Here is a 25,121-nt window from a genome sequence, read left to right as displayed (position 1 = left end):
GAACTTTCAGTGAAGTATTGTGTCGAGGGGCCAGCAAGTTTAATATAACGATGTCTGTACCTCCAGTTACCTCTTCTGGTATATTTGAAATATAGCATCATAAGTCATCAGCTAGACTCCTACTACCTTTGGTGCCAGGACTGATAGAACCAGCAATGAAGACATTTTTAACACCGGCTACAGTGGGCTCTGGGCCGTCCAGAATTGCAAAGAAATATAAGGCTCCAGAACAGGATCCTTTATTTTTACGTACTGACCCACCACCAGATTCACTCATAGTGGCAGCGGCTAGAAAAGTGCATTCTGCTACTTCCATTTCGTCTGCTCCACCTGAAAAGGACAGCAAGAACATGGACTCCTTCGGACGGAGAATGTGTAATACGGCTTCTTCTGTTATGATGGCGAGTGCAGCGGCTCTGCTGGGTCGCTACGACCGTCTTCTATGGCACTCTTTGACGAGATTTACTGAGATATTGCCTAAGGAGGATCAGAAGGATTTCTTAGAGGTTGTGGAAGAAGGTGGTTTGGTTGCCAACCAAAGTATTAGTGCGGCTGCTGACTCTGCGGATTTAGCAGCTCATGGTTATGCTCATGGCATCTGTTCCAGACGGTCAGCATGGCTGCGCCTCACGGGCCTTAAGCCCGATGCCCAAAGAAAAATAGTTAATCTACCTTTCAATGGATCAACGTTGTTTGGATCTCATGCAGATGAAGAGATGGCTAAAATGAAGGCTGAACTTGATACTCTAAAGGCAGTTGGTTTAGAGAAAAGGAGTTTCGTCGCCGTTTTTGTCCCTACAACAAGAGGTCGTTTCAACAGCGTGGGCAATCGTCGAAACTGGACTTTGCAAAATCAGGGCCAGTCTCAACAGAGGTCGCAGTTTCAACAGCGCAGTCCTGGGCGAGGCAGAGGTGGAAACAGACAGCAGTCTTCAGTTTTAAAACAACCTCAGAAACAATGAGACAGAACTTCCTGCAAGGCTGTGGTCCACTCCCGTAGGAGGAAACATTGCTTTATATTTGGACGAGTGGAGAAGATTGACAAAAGACAGGTGGGTCATCGACATCGTTCAAAACGGATATCTCCTCAAGTTAAAAAAACACCACCTTTCATAAATCCCAAAAGTGTTGTTCATCAAAATCACAGTCTTCTGCAAAAAGAAGTAAAAATCCTTTTAAGCAAAAAAGCCATAGAGAGAGTCCCGCTTCCGCAGAGAAATCAAGGGCTATACTCTCGCTTCTTCCTGGTGAAAAAGAAAGGTCCCACTGCAGAGTACAGACCTACACTGGATTTGAGATTGCTGAACAGATTAACTCGAAGGGAGAAATTTCGAATGTTTGCACTTCATCAAATATTCCCTCAACTCCATCAAGGGGACTGGATGTGTTCCATCTATCTGAAGGACGCATACTTTCATGTTCCAATCTCAAAGAGGCATCGCAAGTTTCTAAGATTTCAAGTGTCTGTTCATCATTACCAATATGCAGTACTTCCGTTCGGACTAAAGTCAGCTCCCCGAACATTCTCCAAGTGTATGGCGGTGGTAGCCGCTTTCCTTCGAAAGCAGAGGATTTTCATTTACCCTTACTTGGACGGACGACTGGCTCCTAAAAAGTTTGTCTCCATCCCTACTGGAAGATCATCTTACAAGATACCTTCATCTTCTGCACAAGTTGGGTCTTCAGGTAAACTTCAAGAAGTCCATACTAAATCCAACTCAAAAGATTCACTACCTGGGAGCCTCCTTGGAAACAGAAAAAGTAAACGTGTGTCCTTCGGAGGAGAGGTGGTTATCAATTCGGACAAAATGTCAGCTTCTTCTTCATACCACTTTCCTGACAGTTCGCCAAGTGTCCTCTCTTCTGGGGTCGATGGTGTTGTGCATCTTTATAGTATCAAACGCAAGATTGCACAGGCGTCCTCTACAGCAGAGTTTAGAGGATCAATGGATGCAGATGTCGGGGTGCTGGGAGGATCGGATACTCCTTCATCAGTCAGCCAAAGATGCCGTACGATGGTGGATGAAGAGGTCGCACTTAATGAAAGGAGTGCCTTTTCATCAAGATCCTCCGACGCAAACTCTGATCACAGACGCCTCTCTACAGGGTTGGGGTGCTCATATGGGCCCTCTGCAAGTACAAGGGCTATGGTCAGAATCCGAGAGGGGCTATCACATCAACCTGCTAGAACTCAGTGCATTCCATCTAGCTCGCAAGACCCTGTTTCCATCATTCAAGTCTCGATCCCTCCTGATTCAAACAGACAATACAACAAAATGTATTATTTAAACAAACAGGGGGGTACCTGTCAAGGACTCTCTCCATGGAGACCCAGACCATATGGAACTGGTTGCTAGCAAGGGACTTGTAGATAGTAGCTGTACATCTGCCGGGGACCCTCAATTCTCAAGCGGATTTCCTCAGCAGGGACTTTGTCGAGGCTCACGATTGGGTCCTCAACGACGAAGTCGTAGACAGTATCTTTCAAGCATGGGGAACTCCAGACATCGACCTGTTCGCAGACGCGGGAAACGCAAAATGCCCCGTCTTCGCGTCCAGGTTTCCCCAGGTTGGATCTCAAGGGAATGCCCTTTTGATAGATTGGTGTCAGAACTTACTGTACGCTTTTCCACCGACCCCATTGATACCAACAGTGATCAACAAGATGTACAGAACCAATTCCAGGATGATTCTGATTGCTCCCGAGTGGCCACGCCAGTGATGGTTTCCAGACCTCCTTCAATTGTCGGAAGTGCCACACAGGAGGTTGCCATGTCGCCCGGATCTTCTGTCCAAGCAGAAGGGGAGAGTTTTCCACCCCAACTTATCCTCCCTACGCCTGGCAGCATGGCTCCTGAAGTCATCCAGTATGGGCATTTGCAGTTGAATCATGACTGTATGCATATCCTTAAAGAAGCAAAGCGACCTTCTACAAGGAAATCATATGGTTTTAAATGAAAACAATTTTTTCTGTGGTGTGTGAACAATGGTCATGACCCTGTCCAAGGTCAAGAGCAGGTGATTCTGCCTTATTTGTTACATTTGGCGAAGTCTGGCCTTCAGTTTAACTCTATTAAAGTTCATCTTGCAGCGATCACTGCCTACAGAAAATCACCTAATCAAACTTCTTTCTTTAGGATGCCGGTGGTGAAATATTTTCTGGAAGGCCCACGAAAGGTGTATCCTCCAGTCAGAGCACCTTCTCCGCCTTGGGAGCTTAATGTGGTATTGACAAAGTTAATGGGTGATCCTTTTGAACCTATCCACAAAGCTTCCTTACAACGTTTAACTTGGAAGTAGCCATTACTTCTGCTCGCAGAGTGAGCAAGATCCAGGCTCTGTGTTCTAAGGAACCTTTCACTGTGTTTCATGCTAATAGAGTAGTACTCGGGATGCATCTTGCTTTTCTACCCAAGGTTGTTTCAGACTTTCACATTAATCAGACTATAACTTTGCCGACTTTCTTTCCAAATCCTACAAATCCTCCAGAAAGATCTCTCCACTCTTTAGATCTTAAGAGGGTTCTCAAGTTTTATTTGGAAAGAACAAAGACAATGAGAAAGTCAGACCGTTTGTTTGTTAACTATGGTCCTATTAATACGGGGTCTGTGGCTTCCAAGAGATCCATATCTAGGTGGATAGTTTCTAGCATTTTACTAGCTTATCAATTAGCTAACAGATCTTTGTCAGGAAGGCTAAAGCCTCATTCTACGAGAGGGAAAGCTTCCACCACAGCTATCCTTAGGAATGTTACTATAGCAGAAATCTGTAAGGCAGCTACATGGCTTTCAGTCCATACTTTTACTCGCCATTACTGTCTTGATTCAGACACGCAGGCAGATGCTCAGGTTGGGCAGGCATCACTAAGAAACTTGTTTGCTAATACTAGCTAAGATATGTGTGTCAAACTGATTTAATCTCTATTTTCCGCTCGCTCGCTTGGAAGTGGGTATGAGCTTGCTACTCTATTCAGTGCTTATGACTACTGATGAGTATCCCCTGGAAGAGAAGGATTAGTTACTTAACTGTAATCCTAGTTCTCTTCCAGGGGTCTACTCATCAAAGTCATAAGCACCCTCCCGCCTCCCCGGGCGAGCAGTAGCATTATGTTTTAATATGTTATTATTGCATTTCTGTATGCAGGTTCCTGCAAGGTTTCCTGTACCGTACGAAAGAACTGACCTAACTGCCACCTGTGGGGCATGATGGGAGCAGGGTTCCCCTGGAGGCCTTAAAGGCAGTGTTCAGATTCTCTGAGGCCTTAAAGGCGAGGTGACAGTCTGCTTTTCTGTACAGGGATGTTATTTCTTCATGCAGCCTACTTAGGCTAAATGCCTTTTATTACATGTTCTTTGATGAAAATAAAAGGTTGTTTTTTTCTGTGGAATGCATTTCAGGCTCATGCCGGTTTTTTGCGTTGTTTTTATAGATTATTTTCATTCTGCAGAAAGTATGTAATTTTGGCGTCATTAGCCTATAGGTTATGATTAGGGCTGCATATTATTAGTTTATACATGTATATGTGTATAATTATTTTAGTACTATGTACTCTTTTTATATATTTACACATATGTATTTGTCTATATGTTCCGGGTTCCCGCTTATGGGCGGAGATTATTCAGTGCTTATGACTTTGATGAGTATACCTCTGGAAGAGAACTAGGATTACAGGTAAGTAACTAATCCATATTGTACAATGCTGTGGCAAAAAGTCGTAACTCATAAGGGTTTGTTCAGAGTTGAAATGGATGGTTTTGAAATGTGAATTAGTTGTAAAATTATGTCAGTTGAGGTGGGAGAAGCCTTAAAAGTTTCAAATGCCTTTCCTGGTGCTCCGGGCCAACCAGAGCTCTTTTAAAGGTTCCATTAGTAAGAGTTCGCTTTCCTTGGGAGCTCGTTGGTTCTCAAGTTGGATCACTTCTAGACATGTTGTCATACCTGTTGAGTGTTTGTTTAAGGCATGATAGGAAAAGAAAGTTTAAAATAAAATTCAAGTAGAGCATTGTGCTGGAGGATTGTCATTTAAAAATGGTTGTGCGTTAATCTATGAGGAGTAAGGTATAAGTGGTTACAGAATCGTGTAGTCTACAAAAAGGTGAGTTCAGTGTCTTTGGCACAAACACTTCAATGTGTTTAAATAGTACTCGTACTGTACACGTTTTCTTGACCAAAACAATTTTGGAAATAGTCAACAAAGTTCTCAAAGTCTAGATGATTGATATTTGAGGGTAGTAGACCGAACATTTATGTTTTGACGTATATTACACAGTGATGAGAGATTCAATGAAAGCTCTAGAGTGGCAAGGAGTAGGACTGACTCTCATTATTAGTTTGTTACCAGAGTAGACTAGTATTGGTTGTGAGATTGTAAGTGACCGTTTCTCTCGTCAAATTAGATTTAGTTACAAATGATGAGATATAAACTTCATCCCGTGACACATTTAGCAAGTTAACTCATCAAGAAAAAAGTAACATAGGAAGGAAGTGGTGATGGGAAGGTGCATTATGGGAAACGAATTACGTTATGCGAATACTACTGGCCAAAATAACTCCTTGTCCTTTACATCTGGTCAGAGACTCGTACCAAAGTAGGCCGGCTGCTTTTTTCAATTATTTTTGGACGGCTTTAATGTACAGCTTCAACAGAATTATCAACTGGTTTCAGAATTAAATCCTTAGGTTTCAATAAAATGTTTCAAAATGTGAACATTTTGCAGGAACTTCACTGAGTTTCCTCATCAGGTCTCTGTGGGTCGCAACCACCATATGAACCTGTAGTAAATGTGATATGAATTGGGCTAATATGTACGGCACTGGTCCATCTCTGCTCTGCCAGGATCTGCACACTATTGCTCCAACCTCCAAGAAGTTCCAGTTCTTCAGATGGTCTTGTCCTTCTACACAACCTTCAAGTAGGAGTAACTACTTTGTTTTTTCCTTTGTATTGTGGCATTTATATTCTTGCACGTATAATGCAGAACTGTGACTGCATAAGGACAACAGAAAACCCGCTCTGGTTTGGGAAAGAGTTGAAGATATGCTTCTTAAAGACTATTTCATCTTCATGCTGTAACAGTATGCTTCAGCTCTCAGGATCCGGCTATTCTTTAATCATTGCCTTCGATCCAGTGCGGCGCTCATTTGGTTAAGTTTGCACCATAGCGATAGCATGTACATACCAGAAGGCATAAACACAGGATTAGAGGGACAACCATTTACAAGTTACTTGGGGCAACGTGAGACCTCTGATACTGCAGTGTCAAATAATGTTACACAATAATAAAGGGAAAAGCAAAGAAAGGTCAACATTTATGATGTTTGGAAATTAATACTTATAAGCAGGATCCCACTTATGTAGACTAATCCGCACCGTATTAGAGAAAAGGAGTTCTGTGCACTCATCAAAATTATTTGAATCTGCCCTAGATATTATCACACCAGCTGCCGCCAGAAAACTTTACCTCCAGTTTAGGTATGGGGTGTTGCCCCTTCGTTGCTTCACCCACAAATGGAAGGATATGCAAAACCCAAATTGTCCGGCGTGCGATTGCCCTGATGAGACAGTATATCATGTGTTCTTCAGTTGCCCCGGCCACTACAAAGCTAGAAAATGCTGGCTGGTGCAGATCTGTAGGAACCTTGGGACTAGACAATGTGTGGAGGCTTTTAGGATCCTTCTGTATGATACAAGAATCCCTATTGTCGGGGAGGAGCCTAGCCTGAGAGCGAAATGGCCGCCTTTTAGCTCGGCTCCGTCGGCCCTCCGGCCAACCTCGTATATCCTGCACTATATCCTGTACTGCGATGATACTTCACTACAGATTTTGGAATTTAACGACCCACTCTTACTCACCGTCTGGTCCGGAAGCTCCTGCGTGCTGTGGGTCTGCAGCTGTGCCCTCGGAAAGATTGGGGCCTCCGGGTGCTTGAGACCAGGACCTCGCCTGTGGGACCCGACCGGCGGTGCTGAGATTGCCGGCCCGGCCGCGAGAGTGAGCCACTGGTGGGAGCCGTTGTGTGTATGCCCCGGTAATCCTGAACCGGCCCCGATTTGTGGACCGTGCGGCTGGAGGGGGACGAGATGTGTTGGGGGCTAACAGTGTGAGGGGGTCCCTTCGCCTTTGTTCTGTCCGGCAGCCCTGGACCCCGTGCCTGGCTCTGCTTTTGGGGCCCGCCGCTGTTCGGAGGGGGCACCCCCCCCATCGAGCGCCTACCCGCTCTGTGCCGGTGAGGCCGTTGTTGGGAACCTCCGGAGATCTGTAAAGTCCTATATTCGGGAACTGTTTGGGGGCCCGCGGTGGAGTGCGGGGCGGCGAAACTCACAAGATGGCTGCCGACACCGTGAGGGGTGCTCCGCTCTGCACCGAAGAACTTTGCTGGCCGGATTGCGCGGGGGCCTGGGCGTGTGCTCGTGCGCCCACGCTCGGAGATGTCCTAGACGCCTTGATGTCCTTATACGCTGTCTTGGCCCCCGGTGCTTCTACCGACCCTCTGCGGCCCGCCGCCATTTCGGGTCGCCGCTCTTTCATGCACCCCCATCGTCCTGATGCCTCCATTGCTTCGCCCCCTTCGGCTGCGCCAGGAGTTGCTACCGCTGTTCTTCGGCCGCTTGATGGGCCGGTGGCTTTTGAACCTCCGCTTTTTCACCGCCCGGACTTCGAGGACTTGCACACGACGCGAAGATCTGCTCCATCCCGGACAACTGGGAACTATGGTGGACCGCTGTTTGCTCCCGCTTCGATGGAATCGAACTTTTGCCCTGGAGGGGTACCCTTGCATTGTCGAACTGCGAAACTGGGCTCCGGCTTGCCTTTGCTTGCCCTGTCGTTGCTGCTACAATTGACTGGCTTCATTGACTTTTTGTATTTCATTGGTATGGTAGCTCTCCCTAATCTACATCACTGCCGTAACCCTGGTCAACATTGCGATTATTCTGTGCTGGGTGGTCCGCTCCATGTTATCCTCTATTGGGTTGGTTTCGTGGTTAGGAAGGGCTGGGGGTAAATTGCGCAACACTGATAGGCTGCTGATTTACTTGTCCTTTGCATTGATGCTTGTATTTTCGACCTTGTGAAACGTTCGAATTTCCCCCTCCCCCCCCCACCGCGGGTTATTGTTGTATGTGAAGGTGTTGTACTGACTTGATAGTTACTCAATTGATGGTCCGGGGAGGGTCGTGGCCGAGTGTGTTTGTTCGTACCCTTTGGCTCCTCCCTCACATTTTATTTTTGTTTCATAATCCCTTTCCTTCTTCTTTTTGTCTCCTTATTCTACTTTCTTTCTTTACTATATTTCGGGTTTCGGATTAGGGCGACAGGCACGCTGTTTGGAGGGTAGGCCGTAGCCTTCTGCAGGGGTGCGGGGTGGGACGGGTGGGCGGGGTCTTTCAGGTGTTTTCCTTTTTTGGTTCTATGGCCCTTTTCTATCCCTTTATAGAGGTGCCGCTTCTGTCCTCGCTTCTCTGACATAGTGGGTCGGGGTCTGTTGCTCTGCCACTTCTATCAGCTTTGATGTTTCCGTCGCGACTGCCGTACCCTACTTCTCGCCAGCTCTCCACTTTCTTCTGTATTATTGGTCGCGGGACGCTTGGCCCGGGGTGGCGCCCATCTTGCACGATTGTGTTTCTCCTTTTATATTTCTTTTCTTTGTTTCTCCTTTTTCTCCTTACCCTGTTCCTGCCCTTATTGGTTTCCTCCCCTCAGTCTCCCCCCTGTTTTTCCCCCTTTCCCTCCCTTCCCCCCCCCCCTTTTTCCCCAGGCTAGTATGGCGAGTAGGTTTAGATCGTGCAGTTTATCCGCTCCCCTTGCATTTGTTAGCGTGATACTGGGTGGGGGGCATGAGATCCTGATAGTACTTGTATGCTTCTCTAATATATTTTGCGCTTGTTTTGTGCTACGATCGACTCGTGTCTTCGCAACCTCCTCCTCCCCCCCCCCCTCTTCCCGTTTTGGCATGGGTATGTTTTTGTTTATTGTTTTTCCCGTAGTTTATGAGTCTGCCATGAGCCTTGTCCCCTTATTATAAAATGGACCTCACTGTTCCTGATATTGGGCCGTTGATATCGCTTGTCCTTTCCTTAGTTTTGTTTTGAATAGGTTTGCCTACCTGCCAGCTGGCCTTGTATCGCTTATTTTGATTTTTGTCATTTTTGACCTATGGCCGGCCGGATTGGTTGTAGGCCCACGCATGTATATCCTATTGATGCAAATAAAGGTCTTCAAAAAAAAAAAAAAAAAAAAAAGAATCCCTATTGTCTATTCAGTCGCAGGTTTTTTATTTTCCATGTGGTGCTCTCGTAGGTACTTTCTAAAATCTTCGAATCAGGCAATAGATGCCCTGAGACCAAAATCATAAGTACTGTAGATCTTGTAAGTTGGGTAGTCCATTCCCTAATGGTTATTTCATGAGTGTACAGTTTTGTTATCCTGATTTGATTTTAACCTGTTTGCTTACTGTTAGAGGAACCCCAAAGCAGTTAGTCTATTCATTTACTACTGTTAAAATGTAATGTATAGACGTAACCTTTAGCAGGAATGAAAGCCTAATGTGAGGTTTACGCCAATTTTTAAATGATAAGACCTGGTCACCTTTTTATGAACTTTTTATACTAATGTAATTATTTATTTATTTATTATCTGCACTAAGCACTTTCCATCTATGTATTCTTGCCTAGGGTCCAGTCCAGACGTGATTAGCCATTCCATACTATCAGGATTGTGTATTGTTGTATGCCTATTTTTATTTTCTTGTACCCATTGATACTGATTTATAGTGTTGCTTTTACAAAACATATGTAACTTAATTATGAGGTTCTTTTTTTCCCTTGTATGTATTTTTGATTGTACTTTTGAGGTCGTAATGACCGAAATAAAGTTTATAATGATGATGATGAAAATTAATGCAACTTGTCCAGAACAAATAAACACAACCACAAGTATTTTTGTAGATGAACGTGGAAATTAATTAGCAGTGTAGTTGTTTCATGGGGAGTAGTGTCATTATTCCCCAGTCAGTGATACTCATTTTACTTGCATAAATAAACCTACCCTCATTCCCCCACATCAGCAGTCTTACTAACTGGTTTGCCCCATTAACTGGAGAAGACTCAAATAGTCGTTACTGTATTTAGCTTAATCACATCCAGGTAGTAACACAAACATCTTTAATAGTTTTGGAGCAGTGCTGGAATAAACTATGGATGGTTGATCAGGCAAGTGAGCAACGATAGCTCTGTGAACTATAACCGGTCTTCATAGTCTCTCCTCCTTCAGTATCCTTCCTGGTGATTTTGTATTTCACTTCAGTTTATAGTCCAGAGAAGGACATGTACCTTCCTTATTATATGCCTCAAGCAAAGGAATAATGAAGGGGACTGTGTTTGGCTTATACTTGATTTACTGATTTATTTCCATGGAAACATGTACATGCATGCTTAAGCGCACTGTGTAACACTGTGATATGATGAAAAATGCAATAAACATATTCAAAAAAAAAAAATGCATGCTTAAGCGCACTGTTGCTAATCATTCGATGTGGGCAAAAAGGGCAGGGGAGTATCTGGACATGATAACCGAGTATAGTTTATCTTTGGTATTTTGATGCTCCTGGTGAAGCGATTTGCAGTTTCTTTCACTAATTTACATAGTCATTATATGGCCTTTCACATTGGATTGCATGATATATAGTTGAAGGATTGCAGCTTGCTTTCAGTGCATCTCTGTGATTGACCATACCTAACAGTAGATGGCAACATCCTTGTGTGCCTGTTGTGTGAAAACAGGTTTGGAATGTTCTTATGGTGACAGATAGTAATAGCGGAAGGCCGTAGAACCAATAGGCCTCTCTTATAATTGGTACTACATGTCCCATTTCAGTTTCTGATTTGCAATGCATGTTGCACTGATGCTCCTTCGACCATGGTTTGTTTGTAATCTCTTCAAAGCGAAATGTCTTTTGGTCCTAGGGTGATGATCTAACAGTCGCTTGGAGTAGATAATCCAGAGTGAATGACTATAGTTGCACTGTTTTCTATTGGAGTAGGTTCTTAAAACCAATTTCCAAATCCATAGACTTGTTTCGATTCTATTTTCAGGAACTTCTCATCGTTGCAGTGTATGTCTCAAATACTTGAACACCTGCAGATCTGCAATATAAAGAACCCGTTATCATGTTATACAGATATTGGACATAAGGGTATGCACAACATGAATTTAATTAGAAAAGATAACATTTTTTATGGAAATTGATGATGGCATAAAGTTTAAAACCAAAAAGCTGCAATCGACAATGAAGCACTCGGAGTTTAATTAGATCTCCAGACTCTGAAGTTATCTAGCTTATTTTGTCAAGGATTACTTTGCGCGTAGACCCAGAATGCAAACTTTTTTTTTTAACTGAATGGTTATATGATCAATTAAATTGAGTGAAAGCACAATTATCAAAGCATTTGTCTTGATTACTCCAGTGTGTCAACATTTACACCAAGTAGAGCTGGTGCCAGTGCCGGTTTAAGGCCATTTGAAACATTTCTTTGGAAAGGGGTCCCCACGCAGCAATACATGCTCCGTGGCACACTGTCTGCTACTGTAAAGATTAGGGACTACTTATTGGTGAATCCTTTTGTATGGTAACATTAGCGTGCTGTGAGAATCATTCCTTCTGCTTTTAGGAACACCCGAAAGCTCCTCAGCTGTCAAGTAATGCAATATATGTGGTCAAATGACGTGGAAGAGATGTCTTTTTGTTAGAGCACTGTAGTTAAGATTTTGGACTGTACATGTTCTTGGATTGTCGCCTCTTACTGACAAAATAGACACTTAATAAAGGTCATCTGAAAGAAACACGTTAGTGATAGATTCCTTACCTTAGAATCACCCCCAGACGTCAGACTGGATCCGGAAAGTTTTCGCCAGCAGTACCCCTGGTAGGCGTCATCGTGCGGCTCTGCGTAAGTCGTTGGCGTCGTAGTCGCCGAGATGACATTGTATGAGCAACTTAGACGCACCCACGTGCGCTGACGTCAGTTCTTTCTTTTTCCGCGCCAGCAAGCACAGACCCGGGGAGAGCGGCACCCCCAGTCACTTGTTGACTGAGTTATTTTTGGGACTTTTGTCTCTGTTTTTTGAGTCTTTTGACTCCTAGTGTATAGGGATGCCCGGTTTTAAGTCTTGCGCGGCTCGTCCCCGTACAAAGTCGATAACAGACTTGCACTGTGAGTGTCTCTACTGCCAGGGGCGTGACCACGGCTGAGTCGTGCCCCGAATGCATGGCCCTGGCTCCAAAAATTTTGCGGGAGCGGTCCCAAAAGTTGCTGGAGGCCCGGGAGTCGGCTCTGCGCCGTTCAAGGTCCCGGTCCCGTGGGAGGTCGAGGGACTGGTCACGCAGCCACCATCACCATCGTTCAACAGAGTCAGGTAAGGCGAAGCACAAAAGTCGAAGAAGCGTCATCACTATTCGCCTTACCCTAGCCTGTCGTGTGACATGGCTGAGGATGCAAGTGGTGCCACAGCCGCGGCTCCGGCAGAGCCTGTGCAGTTGCCAACGGCCTACCCGCCCTTCCCTGGTCCTTCGACGACTCTGGCCCAGCTACAGGACTTCCTGTCAGCCATGGCCCGCCTTTTTGACCCATCGGGCCCTGCCGGAATGGCTTCGGGCCCCACGGGTCCGACTGGGGTTCCACGCTCCTCTTCGTCGCCGGCTCCGGCCCGACGTCGTTGATAACTCCGGTCTCGACGCCGCAAGACCCCATAGATCCATGCATTGATGCCAGCTGATGTCTGGTGGCGTTGTACGACCTCCACCAACATCGACGTCTATGGCTCCGCCACCGGCATATGCTGGCTCCATGGCCGACGCCTTCCCCGGCTTCCACTCCGACGTGGAGACGGCGCCGGATCCGTGTCGATCTACGCCGATACCAATGCCGATGGGGAATTTCTATCCCTTTCTCCATCCGTCTCCCTCTTTTCCGCCTGTCCAGCAGTTTTGGGAGGAAGGGGAGTCCTGGGAGGGGTCTGAGGACCCTTTCGCAGCCCAGTGCGAGTTGGACCCAGACTGGGAAGAGGATTTGAGGGATGCAGGTGACATGGATTTTACTCCAGAACCTGGCACACTGTCTCCTTCTACCGTGGCTACGGAGGAGGGTGGTACAGATTCTGTGGTGTTGCGTAGAGCAGCCGAGGCTCTCCACCTCGAGCTCCCTACGGTGGCAGTCAGGTGTAACTGCCTGACAGAAGTGCTCCGGCCAGCGTATTCCTCTACGGAGCCGCTGTTGCCCTTTAATGACGCACTTTCGGACATTCTTTTGGGCACCTGGTCCAGGCCCAACACAAGGGCTCCTGTGGATAAGAACGTGGCCCAACGCCATCGCCCAGCCGACCCTATTTTCCTCTCCCAGCATCCAACCCCTGAGAGCTTTGTTGTCCAAGCCTCTGCGTACCCAAGCGCATTTCCTTCCTCACCTCCCGAAAAGGAACCCAAGAAACTGGAACAGTTTGGGAAGAAACTGTTTACTTCCGCCAGTTCAGGGCTGCGGTCTGTGAACACTGCATGCCTCTTGGGCCGTTATTCTCATTCTGTGTGGGACACGGTTGCTCAGGTGCTGCCTCAGAGTCCGGAGGAGGCCTGGACGGTGCTCTCCCAAGCTATTGCTGAGGTGAGAGATGCTGCCAAATTCACAACTCGTTGTGGCCTTTACACCGCCGACTTGCTGGGCAGGGCGATTTCCACAACAGTGGCGCTACGCCACCACACCTGGCTGCGGACAACTGGCTTTTACAGGGATGTCCAGAACACTCTGATGGACATGCCCTTTGATGGCACTTGCCTCTTTGGCGACAAAGCAGACAGTGCGTTGAAGCGTTTTAAGGACTCACGGGCTATGGCTAAGTCTTTAGGCCTTTCGGCCACACGCATTCCTTCAGTTTCTGCTTTTCGCTCCTTTCGTGGCCAAAGAAGGGGCACCCACACACGTTCATTTCAGAGCCACAGGCATGTGCAGCACCAGTCTCACCGCAGCCATGGACGTGGGACCTGCAGAGGTGGGTCACGGCGCCAGCAGGCGGGTCAGTCCATCACCTCCCCTGCCACCACTGCCTCCAAACAGGTGGGTTTTACAGATAGTCCGGAAGGGGCTACTCCCTCCCCTTCGAAACTACCCCTTCAGCCATGCCACCTCAGTACCACCGCATGTCGGGGGATCACTTGGTAACAGGAAGTTGCGGCCCTCTTGGCCGAGGGGGACATCAAGCGCGTTCCGACGCCAGAATTAGGTTGTGGTTGTTCCTCCCACTACTTCCTGGTTCCAAAGGAGGACAAGGGCCTGTGCCCTATCTTAGACCTTTGGAACATCAATCGATTACCCCGGAAGGAGAAGTTCAAGATGCTCACACTTGCTCAGGTCTTGTTTGCCCTAGACCCGGAAGACTGGATGGTATCGTTGTACTTGCAGGACGTCTATTTTCATATCCCCGTCCTGATGGCCCACCAGCGGTACCTGCGGTTCACGGTAGGCCACGAGCACTTTCAGTTCATCGTGCTCCCTTTCGGCCTTACCAGCGCCCCTGGGGTGTTCACGAAAGTGATTGCGGTGGTCGCAGCTCATCTGCGCAGATCAGGGTTTCAGTCTTCCCCTATCTCGACGACAGGCTGTTGAAGGCGGGCTCACCCCAGGCAGTCGTCTCCCACCTCCAGACTATGGCCGACCTCCTGCATTTTCTGGGGTTCTCCATCAATGTGCCGAAGTCGCACCGGTTCTAGACACGGCACAGTTTTGGGTTTATCCTCCCGAATAGCCGGGAAATAAGGGCTATGATTCCGATCTTTCGGCCCTTGTCCTGGGTTTTGGTCAGGATGACCTTGAGGCTGCTGGGCCTCATGGCCTCCTGCTGACCAATCATGCCAGGAGGCATATGCGGGCTCTCCAGTGGGACCTTAAGTTCCAGTGGGCATAGCATCAAGGGGACCTGTCCGAGCACGTCCAGATCTCGGAGGACACTGCACAGCAGTTGCAGTGGTGGCTCACGAACCAACATTAGATCAGCGGCAGATCCCTCTCCCTTCCCCAACCGGAGCACACAGTGGTGACAAATGCATCCCTCCTGGGATGGGGCAGCCATATGGGAGAGGCGGAGATCAGATGCCTCTGGTCTCCGGCGGAGTCCAGGGTCCATTTCAACTTTTTGGAGTTCCAGGTGATCCTACTTGCACTGAAGGCATTCCTTCCCTCTGTCAAGGGGAGAGTAGTGCAGGTGTACACAGACAACACCACCGCCATGTGGTATTGCAACAAGCAAGGCGGTGGGGCCGTGGACCCTATGTCAGGAGACTCTGCGTCTCTGGACAGGGCTGGAACATCAAGGCATTTCCTTGAAGGTTCAACAATTGGCAGGTTCTTTGAACACCAGGGCAGACCAACTCAGCCGCAGGTGCATGATGGATCACGAATGGCGTCTGCACTGGCAGGTGGCGCAAGGACTTTTTCAACAGTGGGGAGAGCCTTGGTTAGAGCTATTTGCCACAGAAGATAACGTGCAATGTACCACTTCTACCCAGATTGTTGAAGAAGATAAGGCGCGACCGGGCCCAAGTTATTCTTGTGGCCCCGGACTAGGCTCGAAGAGTTTAGTTAGTATCCCAAGCTACTCCGTATGAGCATGGATCACCCGACCCTTCAGGAGGATCTTCTGTTGTAGAAGCAGGGGACGGTCCTCCACCAGAACCTGTCCAACCTCCACCTACATGCGTGGAGATTGAGCGGCGACAGTTGATTCCTTTTGACTTGCCTCCTGAAGTCTGTGATATCATTCTGGCAGCCAGGAGTCCCTCCACTAAATCGGTATACGCCTGCAGGTAGAACAAATTTGTGGCATGGTGCACAGCAAAGGCTGTGGATCCCCTCCCTGCCCCTCTTACACAAGTCCTTTTGTTCCTTCTTTCTCTGGCCCAGCAGGGCTCTGCTCCTGGCACTATTAAGGGCTACCTTTCTGCAATTTCAGCCTTTCTCAGGCTCCCTGATCAGCCCTCTCTTTTCAAGTCCCCTGTTGTAAATAGATTTCTCAAAGGCATTACACACCTTTTCCCCCCTATTCCGTTTGTTATGCCGCAGTGGGACTTGAATTTAGCTCTTACTTATTTGATGTGCGCTCCTTTTGAGCCACTTCACAACGGTCCTCTTTGTTTATTGACTTTGAAGACTGCTTTCCTGGTTGCCATCGCCTCCGCTAGGCGCGTGAGTGAGCTCTAGACTCTTTCCTGTAAGCCTCCCTTTCTGTCGGTTCATCAGGATAAGGTTGTGCTTCACTCGTCCTTCCTTCTTGCCAAAGTTTGTCACTGCCTTCCACATCAGACAAACTATCACCTTGCCCACTTTCTTTCCGCCTCCTCACCCTTCCATAGAGCAAGAGAGGCTCCACCGTCTGGACCCAAAACGTGTGCTCTCATTCTTCCTGAATCGCACACAACCGTTCCGGGTGGGTGACTAGCTTTTTGTTGGCTACGTATGTGCCAAGAAAGTCTGGGTTGTACACAAGAGGACTGTCTCCAGCTGGGTCGTCTTGTGCATCAAGGCCTGTTATTCTCTGGCTAAAAAGGAACCTCCGGTGGGGTTGCGTGCCCATTTTACCAGGGTGACAGCAGCTATTACTGCATTGGGACGTGGTGTCCCCCTGCAAGACATCTATCAGGCAGCCACGTGGACCTCGCTGCACACTTTTACCAAATTATTACTGCCTTGACAGTCCAGTCCGGAGAGACGGCTTCTTAGGCCGTTCTGTTCTCCGTGACTTTCTAGTGTGATCTTGGTTCACAGACCCACCACCAGGGTTGGTATTGCTGGGGCATCTATTCTAAGGTAAGGAATCTATCACTAACGTGTTTCTTTCAGATGAACAAGTTACTTACCTTTGGTAACGATATATCTGTGAGAAACATTAGTTAGTGATAGATTCCTTGCCACTCCACCTATCTTCGACGTTCTGCGACCTGTTTTCTAGGGTTAAGGTCATCCCTTTCAGGAGCCTAGTTTCAATGTACCAGTGGTCATTATCTTGCATGGCTCTGCATTCCTGGCGCGGAAAGTCATGTACAGAACTAGCGTCAGCGCGCGTGGGCGTGTCGAAGTAGCTCCGAAGACATCATCTCGGCAACCACGACGCCAATGACGTATGCGGAGCCGCACGACGACGCCTACCGACACGCAGGGGTTCTGCTGACGAAAACTTTCCGGATCCAGTCTGATGCCTGGGGCTAAATCTAAGGTAAGGAATCTATCACTATCTAATGTTTCTTACAGATAGATCGCTACCGAAGGTAAGTAACTTGTTCAACAGTTTTGGGAGCTTAAATGGGCAGTCAGATAACTGATCTTCTTCCTAGCGATACCCATCCTACCTGGGTACTATACCGAATAGCAATCAATCTGGGATATACAAAGTGCTGCAAATCACTCATGAGGGTCTCTAGGTGCTGGAATAGCTAGCTGCTTCCTGGTGAAATGGTCATTCGTACAGCCAGGTCTTGAGTCCTTCCCTGAACTCCCAGAGCGATGGGGCGGTCCTGAGGTGCAGGGGAAGGTCGTTCCAAGCCTTGTCTGCCAGGTGTGAGAAGGAGCAGTCTCTGCTGTTTCAGTGGATCCGGGGGTGTCTGCGAGGAAGAGGGAGGTGGATTGTTGGTGTCTGGTCGGTTGATGGAATGTCATGCATTTGTTGATGTATGCTGGTCCCTCGTTGTGCAGGGCTTTATATGCATGGGTCAACATCTTGAACGGGTATCTCTTCTGGATCCAAAGCCAGTGTAGCTTATTGAAGTGCAGTGTGACGTGGGTCTATTTGGGTAGGTCGAGTATAAGTCTTTCCGCTGATTTTTGCATTGTTTCCAGTCTCTTCAGGTGGCGTGTGGTGATTCCTACGTAGAGTGAGTTCTTGTAGTCCAGTCTGCTGGTGACAAGGGCCTGTGAGAGGGTGCTTCTGGTGTTGACTGGTAGCCACCTAGGGTAGGATGTGGAAGCAGGCGGATGAGACTGCGTTTACCTGTTTCCTCATGCTTAGCTTGCTGTCCAGGAGGATGCTGAGTTGCGTGCCTGCTCTGTCAGGATGAAGAAGGGTCCAAATTCAGCAGGCCACCATGTGTCATTCCATGGAGAGGTGCTGTACTCAAAGATGAGGTATTCCCTCTTGAGATTGAGACAGTTGTCTTCATCCAGTCAGTGATGTTCATCATGCATCTGTAGAAGTTGGCTCTAGTGGTAGAGTGGTCTTCTGGCCGCAAGAGGATGAGCTGGGTGTCATCGGCATAGGAAATTATGTTCTGTCTGCACAATCTGACTGTGTTGGCCAAGGGGGGGAATCATGTACCTGTGGAAGAGGATGGGGTTAAGTGACAATCCTTTGGGAAATCAGCAGGTGAACGGTGGGAGACCGACTCTCTGGATTCTTCTGGCGTGGTATGAGGTGATCCATTGGAGGACATTTCCCTAGATTCCGATATGGTGAAGTCTGTTAATCAGGATGTGATGGGAGACTTTGTCGAAGGCAGCTGATAGGAACAGGAGGATGAGGGCTGCTGTTTCACCGCAGATCAAGAGGAGCCTGATGTCATCGTTGCCTGTGATTAGAGCTGCCTCGGTGCTGTCTTTGGCTCAGAATCTGGATTGAGAGGGGTGCAGAAGGTTGTTCTGTGCCAGGTGTTCAGTGAGTTGCTGGTTGATTTCCTTCTTGAGAACCTTCACCGGAAAGGGGAGCAGGGAGCTGGGCTGGTAGTTTCTCGTTTCTGCTGGGTCTGCAGATTGTTTCTGTAGGAGGAACCTCATTTCTGCATGTTTCCAGTCCTCAGGGAAGGAGGCCGAGGTAATGGAGGTGTTTAGGACTTTCTTGAGCTCGTCGCCAATCGTCTTGCTCCCGAGGCTGGAGATGTGGGACAGGGGTTAGTGGGTGCTCCAGAGTGCATGGAGTTCATGATGGAGATTGTCACATGAGTTGTGAGAGGGACCCACTGAGTGAGCAGGAGTTTGGAGTTTGTGTTCGTTCATGGATATTGTGCTTCCATTCTGCCACAGTCGCTCAAGTAACAACAAACTGAGTCCTTAGTGTGTGTGCCACCTGTGTACAACATATAAAATAAACCATGGCAAAATACATGGCGGCATATGTACTCTTCAAATGTTTCAGTCAGAGAGGTTCTTTTTAACTATTGACTAAAATGCTATCCTAGTTTTGTTTATTATTATGAAGGGAGACTCACTTGCATGTCTCGGGCAAAAATGCTAACTTGTTTACGAGTAGCCTCTAGATACAACTGTTACTAGAGCCTAATTATTGAGATGCGGGAACCCAAGCACTTCACTGTAGAGCTAGGTAGATAGAAAGGCAAAACATATGCAGGGCTGGTACTACTGCCCATATATTGATAGCCACAGACATTGTTGATGTGAAATTTAGATGGAGAGTGGGCTCTCTACTGGTCTTCCAAATAGCTAAGAGAAGCAGTAAGGTGGAGAAGTGAGTTCTTAAAGGGGACAATTGGACATATACTAATTTGTGTTCCCGCTGGCAAGTTATGCACTGTGTGAGTGTTACAAACCGGGGAAACATCATGCTGCAGCCCTATCTGATGGGAAGTCCTGGGAGTTACAGAGTATTGCTTTCTTACTTAACGTCCTGTCACAGCAAGTGTGAACATTTTTATGATGAGACACCAGGGAGAGGCTTTACAGAATACAATAAAGTAGGTGAAGGATGTGACTGCCCCATTAACTGTCCATAATAAATTATGGAGGAGAAAACTCCAAAAGTCAACATATTCATTTCTTAGTATATTGTGCTTTTCTCATACAATTGGATCAACTACATTCGATAATAATGCAGGTGAGCTCCCAATATAGAAGTATTTCAAATAATATTAATTTCAGGTGAGTAGTACAACTCAATTACTATTATTTCATTTATATGATTATAAAGTACCAACATGTCACCATGAATAGTTCATAGTGTAATGTAGTTTAGAGAAAGGAAAGGGGAAGGGTAGCAGGAACATCTTGCAAGCGAGCAGAAGGAGCCCACCGACAAAGGGGAATGATTCCCAAGGTTGTGTCTGTGCGCTCCAAGGCTTCCTTAAAGATTTTTGTTTCCAGAGAGCCACATGCACGTTTTAGTGGTTGGGGAAAACATTCCTGAAATAACAGGCTTTGTCATTAGTAAATTCCCATTAATGAAATAGGCTCAGGTAATGGCTCAAGATCTGGACCACGTTTTATAAAATTGTGCATCTGGTTTGTTACAATTTTGGTGCAGCCCTGGGACAAAATTGGTGTAGGGATTTACAAAGTGGATTTGTAAAAATATATATATTTACTTGTGTTATATGGATTGAGCATGGATGGTCCGGTGCATTCACCCATTTTGACACAAACTCATATTTACAAAAACTTGTCATTGCAGGTTTGCTGCAAAATGGTGCGCCTACCCGAAGTTGGTGTAACAAGGAGAAATATCTTAATCTCTCCTCATTTATTCCTCTTTGCATGTGTCCTGTATTCTGCACAAACTATCTGACCTTATGCAGGCACCCGTGGTAGATAAAAAAAATGACAAAACAGGACTTTTAACAAATAGGATTAGAAGAACAAATCAGTCTTGGCTAACAGATTTAAACCCATCTTTAATATACACTACTCACAAAACAATATTTATAAATTTAAAAATTACATTGTTACTTGAGAATTCAACTTATAAGTAGGGAATTTGCCTTTACAATATTAAAGAACAGTATGAAATAATGTGTGCAATATTGTGCTTCAATTATTAATGTGCATTACTGAAACAATAAACATGATTACTCTGTTTGCTTGTTTCTCTCACCCTCTGACCGCCCCCACCCAATTATTTTTTTTATTTTATTATAAAAGGATTAGAATTTTATGACCCATGCACCACCCCTTTTTTCTGCAGGGGTTTGAATTCAGTTATGTGGACCCTGTAATTACTAGATGCGCTAACGTCCTCAAACATTTATTTTCAGCAAGTCCGACCTGCCGGGACTGCAAAGGAGGAAAGTGTACTGTATTCTCTGCGAGTGGAGTTTGGTGTACTAAGCACCGACATCCTATTATTCCCCCCCCCCCCCCCCCAATGCAGAATAGGGGCAATTTATCGCATCTGATCAATTCCACACCCCATGAGTCAGACGTCGCATTTTATCGGGTGCCATAAATTGCACCTTTCCTCCGACTCACTGAGCACACCATTGAATTTAAGTTTCGATTGGAAACTAACCATGAGATTGTGACCAATAAAACAACTCCTAATAAATTATTGCACGTCAGATGTTTTTATGTGGCTTAAAGTGAACTTCTAAATCACTGAATCAAAGGACCTCGATCAGTCTGTTTTTCTAAAGGTTTTAGAGGGTGTTAAAGTAGTGCACCACACACTTGGGGTCAAATATTGCAGGTCTAATTGGAAACTACTAATTTTTTATTGCATAATATTAAGTACTCAATCGATCATTTCCTCACATTCATCAAATAGTATGAATACATAGTTAAATGTATATTCTGTAGAGTACATCATATTAAAACGTCATTTAGGTCTCGGGCACAAGTTGCTTAAAAAACGTTTGTCTGTAATAGGAAATGTTGCCTTTTTTGATGCCCTGCCAGAATCTTTTATCCTCAAAGGACATCTACACCGTGCTTGACTTGACCCAGATCACTTTTAAGAAAGCATCTTTGCTACCTGTCAGTAGTCATTGCAGTAAGCTCGCCGTCTGGTGCGGACTCTTCCAGTTGAGTTATCTTGGTATCTGTGGCCAGTGAAGATGGAAGATTGAGCCCTGGACTGAAACACAAAAGATAAACTTTAGCCTAGAGGTGAAAACACAGACTTTTTAGACACCATGGGCCATAATTAAAGCTTGGAAGATGGGATACTCCGTCAAAGCGTGACTGGTATCATGGCCACTGTATTCTAAGCGACACAGGCTTTATTGAACTTGTAGTACACTTTGTGATGGAGCTTCCCCTCTACCAAACTCTAAATAAGGCCTAAGTCTCTCCAAACCCAAAGAACAAAAGCAAATTGAAGACTAAAACTGTGTAATTAACGAGCAAATTAAGGCATTGTTTTTAATTCAGAAAGTTCCTTTCGCAGTGGCCTGCTTGGCGCTATTTATTTAATTGTATTGAGCCGCGGTGAGGTGCCTAAAGACATGTAATACAAATACTACACTGTGGGTGCTGCATTTGACATGATCTCAAGTGCCCGTTTTCACTGTCTTGGGAACAGGCTTAGAGCTGTGTGTTGTCTGAAGTATGTGCCATGGAGGTGCTAATGACTCTTCCCCCTCCCTTCCGGCTATATGAAGACCTCAGAGCAGTGGGGTTAAAGTGAAGCTAAGTGGTCTTCAAGCATTGAGATGAGACACTGCGCTCAGATTAAGGGTTGAAGGAGTGGTGACTGACAGGATCTGAATTACACTGTCCTGAGTTTCCTGTTAAATAGTTCCATTACTCTTTGGTGACATTTTCATAGTTCTGACACTTTTCCTTTTGCACTTTCAGAATACTTTTTCTTCTTTTACAATTATCTTTAGTACCCTCTTACCTGCAAATTAGTTCACTTATAGTAGGCATCTAAACTGCGATAGGTTACCACTAAAAGGAACAACGTTTAACACAATTCAAGAGACTCGCTCTTGTTCTGCTAATGCGCACTTGTCCAACCCTTTCCTGGCGCCCTCGTGTCACTCCGCTGCTCCCTGTTGGTTAGGTACACTTCAAGGCAGATAGCTACACGTTACACGTATGGATTTCTCCAGGAGACACTCAATCCACTCATCAATGTTGTTGGATAACAAATAATAGGGGCAGAGGTAGCCATTGCCCTGACAGAGCTCTAGGTGAAAAATAAGTGTCCTCACTGACCTAAGAATCATCTCTCCCAGCCTCGGTCCATCTCTTTCCTCCCTGTGTTTTGCTAAATCAATGTTCTGTTACATAAGCAACCCAAGATGACACTAGCAGATCGGTTTTCATCTATTTCCATGAATTACCACTAAGAACTCCAGGTGTCCAAAGGTGAGTCAAAGTTACTATTTCCGCAATCCACTGTCACCAATTTGAAACCAATGTATGGCTCAAATAATTTAATCTGGAAGTACTTTTACCAGGAATACCTACTAAAAAGAAAGAACGTTTTCAACGAGATCCAAATATGGACTATTTGAGGATAGAGTGGGTCGCAGAGGCATCTAGCATAGATTTGTGGTTGTGCTATATAGAGGCATTTTAGTTTTCTTTGGACAAAATATTAAATTAGAATTGCAAGAATGGGGAGGGGGCTTATCAGGAAATAACACGAAACGTCGCATTTAGTTCCTCCATCCGTTGCTGTGCATCATGCAGCAGTGCAAATTGTGTACTCATTGCGACCATTTTCGTGAATCAATCCTTCAGACATGCTGCACAGCAGTCACTTTATCTCTAACTGAAGTTCAAGCATCTCTTCAGCCGTTAGCTCCAGTAGCTAAAGAGCTTTCCAACCCCAGCGCAGGAAACAACGACATCACCCCATCGCAAGACCTCTGGGACTCCCTCGCTTCTTACTTCCACAACAAGATCGCGGACATACACAACAGCTTCAACAAACAACCAACGCACACCAGGACCGAACAACCACCCCCCACCACCACCCTCCACGCCTGGACCCCGATCAGCACCGAAGACACCATCCGCACGATGAACTCCATCCACTCCGGATCACCGACCGACCCCTGCCCTCACCACGTCTTCAACAAGGCCGACGCTGTCATCGCACCCCACCTGCGAGACATCATCAACACATCCTTCGACACCGCCACCTTCCCTGAGAGCTGGAAGCACGCCGAACTCAGCGCTCTACTCAAGAAACCAACAGCGGACCCCACCGAACTCAAGAACTACCGCCCCATCTCGCTCCTCCCGTTTCCAGCCAAAGTCATCGAGAAGACCGTCAACAAGCAGATGGCCGCCTTCCTCGAGACGAATGGATCCCTCGACCCCTCACAGTCCGGCTTCCGAGCCAATCACAGCACCGAGACCGCCCTCATCGCCGCCACCGATGACATCCGAGCCCTGATGGACAACGGAGAAACAGCGGCCCTCATCCTCCTAGACCTCTCCGCGGCATTCGACACTGTCTGCCACCGCACCCTAGTACAGCGCCTCAGCAACGTCGGAATCCGGGACAAGGCGCTGGAATGGATCATCTCCTTCCTCGACGGAAGAACACAGAGAGTCCGCCTACCACCGTACAAGTCAGAAGCCTCCGAAGTCATCTGCGGCGTCCCTCAAGGATCCTCTCTGAGCCCCACCCTCTTCAACGTCTACATGAGCCCCCTCGCGGCCATCGCACGCCAACACAACCTCAGCATAATCTCCTACGCCGACGACACCCAGCTGATCCTCTCCCTGACCAACGACCCCGCCAAAGCCAGAGCCAGCCTACACGAAGGGATGAGAGAGGTAGCCGAGTGGATGACGACCAGCCGCCTGAAACTGAACTCGGACAAGACGGAGGTCCTCATCCTGGGCTCCTCACCCTCCGCCTGGAACGACTCCTGGTGGCCTCCCGCCCTGGGCACCGCACCCAAACCGACAGACCATGCACGCAACCTGGGCTTCATCCTGGACTCCTCCCTCTCCATGACCAGGCAAGTCAACAACGTCTCCTCGGCGTGCTTCAACATCCTACGCATGCTACGGAAGATCTTCTGGTGGATCCCCACCGAGACCAGGAAGACCGTCACCCAGGCCCTCGTCACTAGCCGACTGGACTACGGCAACGCCCTCTACGCCGGTACCACCGCCAAGCTCCAGAAGAGACTCCAGCGGATCCAGAACGCCTCAGCCAGACTCGTCCTCGACATCCCACGACACAGCCACATCTCCGGACATCTGAGAGACCTCCACTGGCTCCCCGTCAACAAAAGAATCACCTTCCGCCTCCTCACCCACGCACACAAAGCCCTACACGACCAAGGCCCGAGCTACCTCAACAGCCGGATCAACTTCTACGCTCCCAAACGCCACCTCCGGTCAGCCAACCACGCCCTCGCCGCCGTCCCCCGCATCCGAAGAGCAACTACAGGAG

The 25,121-nt window shown here is 47.1% G+C and overlaps 1 protein-coding gene across 1 annotated transcript in view; it reads right to left on the bottom strand.

Moving 5' to 3' along the window:
- Nucleotides 1-10,351: 10,351 nt before the first annotated feature.
- LOC144771275 (uncharacterized protein C3orf20 homolog) overlaps nucleotides 10,352-25,121 on the bottom strand; it is a 315,600-nt gene continuing 300,830 nt past the window's right edge. Inside the window, exons 10-11 of the mRNA XM_078655868.1 lie at nucleotides 21,729-21,830; nucleotides 10,352-11,143 (exon numbers count right to left, since the gene is read on the bottom strand). Of these exons, the coding sequence (XP_078511994.1) occupies nucleotides 11,089-11,143; nucleotides 21,729-21,830 (157 nt within the window). The 3' untranslated portion in view covers nucleotides 10,352-11,088. The remainder of the gene's footprint in view (nucleotides 11,144-21,728; nucleotides 21,831-25,121) is intronic.

This window comes from Lissotriton helveticus, chromosome 1_1 (genome assembly GCF_964261635.1).
Source record: "Lissotriton helveticus chromosome 1_1, aLisHel1.1, whole genome shotgun sequence".
NCBI lineage: Eukaryota > Metazoa > Chordata > Amphibia > Caudata > Salamandridae > Lissotriton > Lissotriton helveticus.
This window is presented reverse-complemented; position numbering and strand designations above follow the sequence as displayed.